This window comes from Cutaneotrichosporon oleaginosum (genome assembly GCF_008065305.1).
Source record: "Cutaneotrichosporon oleaginosum strain ATCC 20508 chromosome Unknown ATCC20508_contig02, whole genome shotgun sequence".
In the NCBI taxonomy this organism is placed as follows: domain Eukaryota; kingdom Fungi; phylum Basidiomycota; class Tremellomycetes; order Trichosporonales; family Trichosporonaceae; genus Cutaneotrichosporon; species Cutaneotrichosporon oleaginosum.
Window position 1 is genome coordinate 3,294,647 of NW_027072171.1, and position 11,334 is coordinate 3,305,980.

At 61.9% G+C, this 11,334-nt stretch overlaps 4 protein-coding genes across 4 annotated transcripts; 3 read left to right on the forward strand and 1 right to left on the reverse strand.

The window, feature by feature from the left end:
• Positions 1-99: 99 nt before the first annotated feature.
• COLE_02994 (uncharacterized protein) lies at positions 100-2,017 on the forward strand (the record flags this gene model as incomplete). The annotated part of the gene is made up of 7 exons (XM_018424971.1): positions 100-208; positions 255-614; positions 667-835; positions 887-988; positions 1,028-1,223; positions 1,258-1,392; positions 1,439-2,017. 7 exons carry the CDS (start codon positions 100-102, stop codon positions 2,015-2,017), a joined length of 1,650 nt encoding a protein of 549 aa, XP_018279370.1.
• Positions 2,018-2,245: 228 nt separating this feature from the next.
• On the reverse strand, positions 2,246-4,811 carry COLE_02995 (uncharacterized protein; the record flags this gene model as incomplete). The annotated part of the gene is made up of 6 exons (XM_065626255.1): positions 2,246-3,180; positions 3,221-3,569; positions 3,606-4,312; positions 4,357-4,405; positions 4,445-4,592; positions 4,678-4,811. 6 exons carry the CDS (start codon positions 4,809-4,811, stop codon positions 2,246-2,248), a joined length of 2,322 nt encoding a protein of 773 aa, XP_065482524.1.
• An 890-nt stretch (positions 4,812-5,701) lies between these two features.
• On the forward strand, positions 5,702-6,870 carry COLE_02996 (uncharacterized protein; the record flags this gene model as incomplete). The annotated part of the gene is made up of 3 exons (XM_018421322.2): positions 5,702-5,879; positions 6,017-6,219; positions 6,700-6,870. 3 exons carry the CDS (start codon positions 5,702-5,704, stop codon positions 6,868-6,870), a joined length of 552 nt encoding a protein of 183 aa, XP_018279372.1.
• Positions 6,871-8,097: 1,227 nt separating this feature from the next.
• COLE_02997 (uncharacterized protein) lies at positions 8,098-9,835 on the forward strand (the record flags this gene model as incomplete). Its single annotated transcript, XM_018420804.2, has 4 exons — positions 8,098-8,314; positions 8,345-8,562; positions 8,639-9,368; positions 9,420-9,835. The coding sequence occupies 4 exons, from the start codon at positions 8,098-8,100 to the stop codon at positions 9,833-9,835; spliced, it is 1,581 nt and encodes a 526-aa protein (XP_018279373.1).
• Between the last annotated feature and the right edge of the window lie 1,499 nt (positions 9,836-11,334).

Here is an 11,334-nt window from a genome sequence, read left to right on the forward strand (position 1 = left end):
GGTCCGTTCCACGACCCGCCCCGACGCCCGGTGCTCAAGCCTCCAATTTTTCTAGACCTTCCCTCGAGCCCTCGCGCCTGCTAAGTGCCGTCAGCAATCATGGTCAAGCTTGACATCAATGAGACATCGCAGGCGCTCGCCGTCTTCGGCGGGTATCTCATTTTCTTTGGTCTCGTATCTTTCTTCTTGAAGGACCGCCTCTTCATGTGTACGTCTCTGCCGACGTGGCGTTGTGGCGGAAGCTTACCTGCCAGCCGAAACACTGATGGCATTCCTAATCGGTGTCGCCTTTGGGCCCATTGGCGCTGGTATCTTCTCGCCCATCGACTGGGTGCACGGAGACGTACATCATCTCGACTACATCACTTACCAGATTTCGCGCATCGTTTTGGGCATCCAAGTCTTGTTCACCGGTCTCAACCTGCCGAAACAGTATTGTTGGCGCGAGAAAACCAGCCTCGCAGTCCTCCTGTTTCCCATCATGACTGCCGCCTGGTTCACGGTCGGTCTCTTGGTTTGGGGCCTCATTCCCGGTATGACCTTCTGCGAGGCACTTGTTATCGGCTCTTGCGTCACTCCCACGGACCCCGTCTTGGCCAACTCCATCTGCAAAGGTATGTCTATTCTTGCATTTGCCCCGACCGCTTCACCCTCTGACGCATCCAGGCCACTTCGCCGAGAAGTATGTCCCGCTCGGCGTCCGCAACATCATCCTTGCCGAGGCTGGCGCGAATGATGGTCTGGGATTCCCCTTTCTTTTCGTTCCTCTGCTTCTGATTCTACGCTATGAGCCAGGCAACGTGGTCAGCACGGTTGGTGGTGCCGTCGGTCAGTGGTGAGTCGCTTATCTGCCGTTGCCCCGTGCTCCACCTGTTTAACCTCGCAGGTTCTACGACATCGTCGTTTACCAGATCATCCTGTCGTGTGTGCTGGGGATGGTGATCGGTTTCATCGCACGCAAAGCGCTCCACCACGCCGAGAAGCACAGGTAAGTCCAACCCACTTGCTGCCCTGACCTCTTTCCCAGCCTGATCGAACACGAGTCGTACCTCGCCTTCAGCGTCGCCATAACCTTTCTCACCCTCGGCGTGGTCGGCATCCTCGGCTCGGACGACATCCTAGCCTGCTTTGTCGTCGGCAACGTGATCAACTGGGACGACAGCTATCGCGAGGGCAGCGACGGCCAAGCCTTCCAAGAAGTCATCGACAGCCTTCTCACCAGCGTAAGTATCACCTTGCCGTCAAAGCTAACTCCAGGGTGCTTTCCTTTTCATCGGCGCCGTCATGCCATGGGACCACTTCGGCAGCTTCTGGAGCATCACGCCCTGGCGCCTCGTCGCCCTCGGCATCTGTGTGATGCTGTTCCGCCGCCTCCCCTGGGTCTGGATGCTCGTAAGTTTTCGTGCCCCATGTCCCGCCCACCATCGGCTCACCGCAGTCGCCCATCATCCCCGCGCTCCCGACGTGGCGCGAGGCCCTTTTCGCCGGCTACTTCGGGCCTATCGGCGTCGGCGCACTCTTCTACGCCCAAGTCGCCCTCCACTGGGTCCCCCACAGCCGCACGCAGCTGCACGACACGGTACTCCCCGTCGTCTACTTCTTGATCATGACCTCGATCATCGTGCACGGCATCACCATCCCGATCGGCATGCTCATGGAGCGCCTGATGGGCTTTGACCCCGCCAAGCTCTTCTCCACTGCCGATACGTCAGTGGACGAGAGCAGCCGCCGCGAGACCCCGGCCGCCCGCCCCACGCTCCCCATGCACAACACGAGCTCGTCTCTGACCCTCGAGGTGGCGTCCACGAAGACCGCCGAGGACGCAAACCTCAACGTGTCCGGCAAGGTTGGTAAAGCCGGCAAAGCAGGCTCTATCAGCGAGAGCTTCATGAGCCTCAGGGAGGACAACGAGAGCATCTGTGACCCCGATCAAGGCCCTGCGTGGAGTCGCGCCTCGGAAGTCAGCGTCAACAGCCCGCCCGACGTCGGCTCTCACAAGGCGACCTCGCCTGTGTGATACGTCGCAAATCTTGTTCCCGGGGTGCCCGGGGTGAGAGTGGAGAGCGGGAGTGCGTAGTCCTGAGCATAACGGAGCGCAAGTGCTTTGATTGCTGGAGGCCAATCTCGCTCACAGCCAGCGCCCCAGCATTCTCCTTACCCATGCGATGCATCTATTCACAATCGTGCAGCTAAAAAATGGTGACCATTGAGCTCGGAGGAGCTGAGTGGTGTGAGATGGCGCGGCTCACTCGCCTCTGTCGAGACCGAGGGCGCTGCCTGTTGGATTGCTGCCGTTCGAGGGATACGCCTTGCGCTGGTGAAGGCCTGGCGCCTCCTCGCTGACAGCGTCGGCGAGGTCCGACTTAATCACATGCTCGGGGACGGCGTCAGGAGCAAGGTATTCGGACTGCATGGACTGAGTGTTGCTCAGCTCCTCCTCCTTCTTGCGCATTTGCGTCAAGTCTGAGTACGAGCGGCCGGCGCGGCGGCGGGGCGACGACGCGCCGCGCCCGCCACTCAAGTCGACAACGGCCAGGATGTCATCGTAGTCGACATCAGCCTCCTCCTCATCATCAGAGTCGCGCGGACTTCCAGGAATGCGGGGCGATCCAGGGGCTGTCCCCGGCTCGGAACGGGCACCGCTGGATGCGTTCTCCCAGGCCTGCACGGCCGAGCCGCGGCGGTTCCAGCCAAAGATGCGGTCGTCGAGCCAGTTAATGGGGTGCGAGAGGACAGAGTCATTGTTGACACGGGCGCGGGGCGACTTTGCTGCCGGCATGTAGCGAGACTTCTCAAAGTTCTCATACAGCTTGGGGCCAAACTCAGCGATGACCTCGTTGATGTCCTCGGACAGTTCCTCTCGCATGACGCGGAGCTTGTCGACCTCGTGGTGGTTCCAGGGCCAGATCGACAGGAAGAGGGGTCGAAGAGACTTGAAGACGTCCATGCCTGCCTCTCCAAACTTGAGGGCGCTGTAACCGAGCGAGGGAAGAAGGGCGAACATGATTAGGGGAAGGTAGCGACGGTAGGTCGGAATCAAGTCGTACTTGTATGCGATAACTTGAGCAATGAGAGCATAGACGAGGTAAAGGAGTGGGGTGATTGCAAGAGACACGAGCACCTTCCAGGTGGCGAGCACGTCGCGAGCCTGGATTTTGACAGTGGACGCAGCGAGGGCCTCTGCACTCGTCAGCTGGCTTTCAGAGAGGCGTGGACTTACCCTTCGCCTTCTGGTGGGAAATGACCTTGGCAAGCGTGAAGACAGGGGCGTGGAGAAGGACACCGGGGAGGGACAGCAGTCCCCACCAGAGAAGCAGACCAGTTCGGTAGATAAGAAGCAGAAGAGAGCGGATCGAGGTATTGGAAGCACGTTCCACCTGGTGATCGGCGATTCCCATGTCGCGGAGCTTGCGATTGTACACAAGAGTACGCTCGCGGAGCTCGACAACGCGAGGGTCATGCTGGTACTGGAGGTAGCCTTCCATGAAGTGCTTGCTAAGCTGAACAACCTGGCCGAGGGTGAGGTGCTGACCGGGGACACGGTAAAGGCGACGGGCGGCCTGGACAACCTAACGTCAGCCAGGTGAATGGTGGCATCAACCCACCTGGAGAGTCTCCCAGTCGGGGGCACGGAGAGTGACGGTGCGAAGGGCGTCATGAACCTGCTCCAGGAGCTTGCCACATGCCTCACGCTTCTTCGCGCCGCCCTCCTTGTACATGTCGACGAGTTCCTTGGGGCAGCTGATGGGCGCACCAAACTCGATGACGGCACGAGAGCGGAACTTGTGGGCGTGGAAGTATGAGAGGCCGACGGGAACGAGCTTGACGTCAAGGTCGGGATTGGCAGCCATGGCGCCCAGAGCCATGATGGAGAAGCCAGCCTTGAGAGGGAGGAAGTCGGTGCGGTCGTGGGAGCCACCCTCCGGGAAGATGCCGATGCAGTTACCCTTATTGAGCGTGTCAAAGACTGCGCCGTATGTCTGGTCCTGGTCAACGTGAGGAAGGATCTTGTACTCGGAGCCATTCTTGTTGGCACAGTAAGTGCGGACGCGGTTGGTAGCCTTCACGTTCGAGTTGCCATCCTTTGAGGGCACGGTAAACTCGCTCTTGAGTCTGACCTCTGTGTCTGAGATGACCTCGTCGATGGGCGCCTGGGCAAAGCCGATCGACTTGGGCAGAAGGATCTGCGAGCGGGGCTTGACCTGTTCCGTGAACTTTGTGCCGACGCCGCGAACAATGAGGCCGTTGGTCTCATCGAGAGTGATCTTGCCCGCGCCACTCTTGGCGTAGTCGGCAGCGCGCGAGACAGGGACTGATGTGAGTTGTGGGACGTGGGCAGAGGCTAGTCCAACTCACTGGAGTTGAATGCACGAGCGACAGTGCCGATGAACTTGCGGTCCATAGACTAGTGTTAGGCCAACTGCTTGGACTGGCTTGGGCTCACCTTGGCGGCAGTCAACATGGACACGCGACGACCAGACTCTTTCCTAACCTCACTGAAGAGGACTAGGGGGTCGAGGAACTGGTTGGCATGGGGGGCAGCGATGAAGAGGAGGGGGCCCTTCTTCGGGATATTCCATGCGCCGCGAGGACTGCGACGTCAGTGGAGGTGCGGGATGTGGGAACCGCGGCTGCTGCCTATTGTGGTCTGCAGCAGGTGCGGTGTTGACTACGTACCGAATCTCGCGAAAGAAGATGTTGAGGACGACAAGCCGCCAGAACACGATGAACAAGTCGACTGGAGTCAAGGTCAGACAGCTGTCCCAGGAGAAGTGGTGCGGGTGGGGCTCACAGAATAGACCGGAGGCCATGATGGCAAGCTCCCCGGGGGAATGGGTGTGGGGGTGGGTTCAGATGACGAGGGGGAGCTGAATTGTAGAACGAAGGGCGAATGAGTGTGGGAGATGGAGAGATGGAGAGGAGGAGATGTGAATGAGGAGACAGAGAGAGATAGAGAGATGGGGAGATGGGGAGATGAGAAGAGATGAAGAGAGATGATGCAGGACAACAGTAGGCGCGACTTTGCGTCACTGAGTGTGGGCGGAGGGAGAGATTCAACCGGCACGGCCAATATTAACCGGCCGTTCTATTTGAATTGGGTGTAACCTAGTCTAGTCCGAGGGCAGCCTGTGCGGGATGGTGATGGTGGTGATAAATTCCGCGAGACATGGGCTGAGGGGGGTGAGATGACCGTGTTGCGGGCGCTATGAGCAACGCGCAAGCGAGTAGTCTTTCGGATGCAGGACGATCGGATGGCGACGAGTGAGACAGAGATGACGAGGAGATGAGCAGGAGAATGAAATGAATGAATGGCTCGGCGTCAAGAGACCGCCTTCCTTCCCCCCTCTCCTCCTCCTCCTCCCCACAGCTCTCACTTATCTCTTGGGGTAAATGGGGGATGCGGGGCCACAATCCTCCGGCTTGGCAAAGTCACGTGGTGTGTCCACTTTGACATCCCCACGTGCATCCCACGCGACATACCTCCACCCAATACCCATAGTGCCTTCCCGGGGCCAACTTTTTCTCTCCCTCCGCATCGCCGCATTCCGGCCTGCCTCCTCCATCCTCACCCTCGCCGCCATCCATCATCGCCACCTGTGTCTTGTTCGCACGACTCATCATCACACAAAACACCTCACATCAGTCGCCGCCTCGCATCCTCCCCCTCCCTCTACATCATCCTCCGTAATCCATCCCCGCCATGTCGCAGCCCAACCACCCCCTCCTCGCACCATTGTATCCCGCGGGCAGCGAGCCCTTCCCACCCGGAACAAGCGAGGAGGACAAGGAGGGATATCGCCAGATGCAGAAGTGGTCCAAGATGGCCGGCGACTTTATGCACTTCTGCCCCGTCAAGGTCGGGATGGCTGGTGGCATGGGTGAGTACTGCGCGTACAGCGACGCTGTGACAAGAGGAAGGTCGGCAGGGTCACTGTCGTTGCTACCCCAGCCGAGCATGCCCGCCACACACTCGCGAGCTCGCGAGATCCAACATGGACGCACAGTCTAACGCCAGGCTTCGCACTGGGTGGTTTCGTCTCCCTCATGGGCGCAACGTTCGCCCTGGATGATCCTCTCTCTCGCGCAAACCAGCAGCTCACTGCCGGCGGTAAGACGATGGCCGTTGTCAAGGACATGGGGCGCAACATGTGGTCTCAAGGACGAGGATTCGCCAAGGTCGGCGCGCTGTATTCCGGCTATGAGTGTGTGATTGAAGGGGTGAGTTGGCTCGTGATCAGTGCACGGATTCGGGCTGGCGGCGAAACGCGGTTGCATGCAGGCTCGCGCAATGCTCCGATGCCGCGGCGGCGGCTCAGCGATGGGGATTTGTCCTCAATGTCGCCCTCCGCTTCATGCGTCAGAGTATCAGCAGCCTGTAGGAGAAGGCAAGCGGCGTCCGCTGAACTGCCACATCGGCGCTTCGGCGCCACATGGCGCGCCTGTCTTTTCCCTGGCTTCGCCCCTCCCTCCCTCGCCCTCGCAGGCTATAAATTTCCCGCTCTCTCTTCTTCTCTTCTTCTAAGCGAAATGACGATACACTGAAGTCGCGACGGCCTGGTTCTGCGTTGTCTTCGGGCACGCAGACGACGGCCTAACGTGGGCTATGACTTCATGCACCACCCTCTGATCGCTCCTCCCCTCCCTCCTTCACTCTCCTCCCATCTTTTTCTACATCTCGACACCTTGGCTGACAGCTAGTACCGGGCCAAGAACGACCACTGGAACGGTATCGCGGGAGGGTTCTGTGCGGGTGCGACGCTCGCGCGCAACTCGGGGCCGTGGGGGTGCCTGCTGGGTGGGATGGGCTTTGCGGCGTTCTCAGCCGTCATTGACTTGTGGATCCGGAGGACGCCATCCGAGGAGCCTTAGACCAGCCTTGTAGACTGCCACGCCCACCACGCCCTGCGATTGCTTGCCGCTCGCTGCTAGACCCGCATAGAATGTTGTACATGCACACCTCATTGCTCTGCTGCGGGGGAGATGGTAAGAGCTATGACCTCGAGCTCTCAGACAGGGCTCCACATGTCAGCGTGACACAGGGGGCTTCAGCGTTTATGAGATTGGAGATCGGAGAAAGTTCCTGCGCACGCCACTTTCCACGACGCGCGCGACGGCGTACGACGGCGACGGAGCAGTGAAGCTACTTTCTCAAAGCAAAAAAAAATACCATCGCACACAGCCGCCCACGTGTCGATCAGCATCCGCTGCGGAATGCCAGGGTGTTAGAAACACAGCCGGTCCAGGCCCCCATCCCGATCAGGAATCAATTATAATAATGCTAATCCCTCCGCGCCCAAATCCTAATGCCGACCACCGCAGCCACTCCACCCTGTGGTATGACGATTTCTGCCAAGGCCGCTATGCCATTCCCAAGCGTAAATAACCTCTTCTTGGCCTCTCCATCTCCCATCCTACCATGGCAATACCCCCGCAGCCGCTGCAGTTGCCCGCGCACGGTGCGCCGGAACTCGCGCTCCGCGCGATGCGGGACTCGCGCGCGCCGTCGCTCGCGAGCGTCCGCAGCGGGCGCGACCTCGTCGCCGCCGCCGACGAGACCCTCTTCGTGCCCGCGCAGCTGTACGCGTTCCTCACGTCGCCCGAGCACACCGTCACGGCGTGCATGGGCAACGCGACGGTGGATATGCCTGTGCGGATCATCGCAGAACACCTCTTCGGGCTCGGGTACGGCTCGTTCGGGCTCTGGACGGGCGAGAGCCCCGGACGGCGCGAGCGCGAGGAGCAGCCGCCCAAGGGCGTCAAGGGATGGCTGGGCCGGCTGACGGGCAAGCCTAAACCTGGGCGGAGCGCGCGTGCGGGCGCCGGCGCCGGCGCGGGGGCGGGGGCGGGCGCGAGTGGCGCTGCGCCAAGCGAGCGCAGCGACGAGAGCGACCCCGAAGACGGGCTGTATAGCGCGATGCGCCGCCTCTCGCCTGCCGAGCTCGACGAAGTCCGGCGCTGTGGGCAGTGGCGCGGCGCCGAGCCCAGCGACCTCTTCTTAAACGTACGTCTGCAGCGGGCCGCGCTAATCAGATCTATGCGCAAGCACTGCTTGCGCTCGAGAAGAATGCGCTGAACGGCCTCGTGTCGCCCGCGCTCATGGGCGTGTGCGGCGTCGCGCCGCTCACTATCGTCTCGCACTCGCTGGATATTGTGCGGCACTACGCAGCGCTGATCGCGCGCGCGCGCCACGAGATCTTCTTCACGACGAATGTGTGGGAGGCGAGCGAGGCCGCCACCGTCGTCGCAGACGCGTTGAGAGCGCTCTCCAAGGCCGTGCTGGAGCGCGGCGGCGCACGTGTCGTCGTCAAGATCAGTGCGTGATCCCGCCGCGGCGCTGATGCAGTGTATGACCGCGGCGTCGCGGACGGGGGCGCGCACCAACGCGTCGACGCCAAGATATTCTCCTCCCCCGCCGTCGGGTTACCTAGCCCCGAAGAGGTGCCGGGATGCAGTCTCGAGGTGCAGAACTACCACATTCCGCCCGTCGGCTCGTTCCACCAAAAGACTGTGATAGTCGACCGCGAAGTCGCGCTTCTCAGCAGCAACAACGTGCAGAATCGGGTAAGTGGTGGCGTTGGCCGCCCTCTGGTGCGCCGACCGAGGTGTAGCTACGCCCTTCAGACAACACTTACGCCAGGACGACGTCGGGTTCATGGTCCAGCTCGAAGGCCCGATCGTGCAGAGCATATACGACTCGGCGATCCTCTCGTGGTGGATGAGCTTCAATGACCCGCTGCCGCTCGTCGCGCGCGCCCCCGCCTACGCCGACACGCTCACGCTGTCCGACTTTGTGTTCGGCGAAGCACACCCCGACGTGGCGGGCATGGGCGACCGCGCCGCGATGGCCGAGCGAACGCGCCACCGCCTCCTCCCAGCGCGGGGCACGGACGACGCCTCGCCCCCCTTCTCCCCTGTGATCGTGCATGCGCCGCACGCGCCCTTCCCCGTCGCGATGGTGAACCGGACGCCGCGCGGGCGTGAGTCCCCCCCGCTATCAATGCTGACGCAAGGCCGCGGGTGCGGGGACGCATTCGTGCCCCAGAACCAGGCGTGGCTCGCAGCCTTCAAGTTTGCGCAGCGCAGCGTGTTCCTCCAAACGCCGACGTTTAGCGCCAAGCCCATCGTCGGCGCGGCGCTCGACGCCGTGCGCCGCGGCGTGGTCGTCGAGATCTACGCCGACCTCGAGTTCGAGGGCGGCACGCCGAGCGCAGACGGGCGCGCGAACCAGCTCGTCGCGGCATACATGTACTCGCAGCTCGGCGAGGCGGAGCGCGCCCGCCTCAGAGTGTACTGGTATACGGCAAAGGGAGATACAGGGCCGCTGAGTACGCGCGGGAGCGCGCATACGTGTCATATCAAGCTTATGAGTGAGTTGGGCGACAGAGCGGTGTGACGGAGCAGGGCGGAGCTGACATCAGTCGTCGACGAACAGATCGCCGTGCAGGGCAACGGGAACGCGGACGTGAATTCCTGGCTGCACGCACAGGAGATCAATGTGCTCGTAGACTCGCCACAGCTGTGCCGCGAATGGCGAGCGGCGCTCGACGCGAACCAGGATACGCGGGCGCGCGGGCTTGTAGGCCACGATGGGGTGTGGCGCGACGCAAACGGCACGCCGCTGCCGGCTGCGCCGGAGAGCACGCCCGCCAGCATGCCGCGCACGGCGGTGCGGGAGACGCCGGTGCGGGATGCGCGGAATCGCGAGCCACGCCCGCCCATACCCAAGCGCGATAGTGGGGGTATCGCGCTCGTGCGCAAGGCCGCGGCGGCCGCCAAGTCGCCCCGCCCGCACAGCGTCGACTCGAAGCGCTCGGCGACGGATAGGAGAGCTTAGACCCATGTTATACTAGTATTTGTACGCACTTAATGCAGAGCCAGCCACCTGCCCACTACACCACTGTTCCGAGGTACACACCATGCATGGACAATGACACGCTATGCTATGCTTGTAGATGATCAACCGATGATTCTAACAACACCCGTCACTCCCCGTTCAGATGCTTCCGGAAACGCTCGCTCACGCTGGCACGGATCTGCGCACCCTGCGCAGCCCCAAACGTGCCCATGCGCGCAATGTCGCTGCCGCTGCCCCAGTTCACATCCTCCGGGTTCGAGTAGACGCTCGTAATGCTCGACACGCTTTCGCGCTGCGGCAGCTCCTTGAGCCGCAAGCTCGGCCGCTCCTGCTTATCCTGTGTTGGCTCGTCGGCGCCATCAGCCTCCGGGTGTTCAGGAAGCTGCGGCACCAAAGTGCTGTAAGCTGGCAAGTTGCTGAGCGCCGTGGTAGGCTCGGGAGGGTGCGACGGCAGGAACGAGTTGCCACGCACCGTGTGCGTGCTCAGTGTGCTCGCCTGCTTGCGGAGCACGGGCGGCGCCGGGCGCTCCGGAGTCGGCGGGCGGTCCTCCCAAGCCGCAGACGGCGTCGAGATGCCCAGCCCAACGGCGGGCGAGCTGTGCTGCGAGCCATGCTCACGAGCTGGACGAGGCGGGCTCTGCTCGATCGGGTCCAGGTGGTGTGTCTCGAAGCGCGACGATGTACTCGACAGCGGGGGGTCAAGCCTGCTTAGAGATGTCTGCGGAGTCCATGGCTCAGACCGATCCGAGGGCTGGTACGGCTTGCTGCTCTGCATGAGTGGCGAGGACATGATAGCAGAGTGCGACATTGACGGGCTGTGACGGGTCTGCGCGGCTGGACCAGGCGAGTCAAGTGTCATCGCACGGCGATGGGTTGCCTCGGCCTGTGCACGAGGTCGCTCCATCTTGGAACCAGGTCGGGCTGGAGTATTGGAGGCCGACGACGATCCCCGCGCGGCAAGCAGTGCCTGGGTGAGATCGCGCACTGCTTGGTCCGAAGCGCGACTCGCCTCCTTGAGTGTCACAGCCAAACGAGGGAACCGTTTGCGCACGCTTTCAATGTGATCGGGCTCATCTAGCTCAATCTCAAGCGCGAGTTCCGTAGCCATCTGGTTTGCCGCGCGCACACCACCATTCGCTCTCTCCGCCAAAGCTGCGGCCGCCGACAATTTGGTGATAACCTCTGCGGGGATCTCGCCACGTTGCTCGAGTACGCGCGCAGCATCAACAAGGTTGCGGCCATGGTCCGTTGATGCTTGATCGCTGCTGGCGCCTGAACGGCCACCTGCAGATATCCGTCCGCCTTGACTGGTCATGCTGCGGCGCACGACGCGAGGCTCGCTGCTGGGGCCAGTCATAGACCCCGATGCGCGGCTAGTCCTGCCCGCCAGCGGGCTGTCGAGATTGGAAGAGTTCCCAGAATCCAAGCGTCGACGGAGGTTCGGCGCCGTGCGCGGCGCAGTGGGCCCGCTATGATTC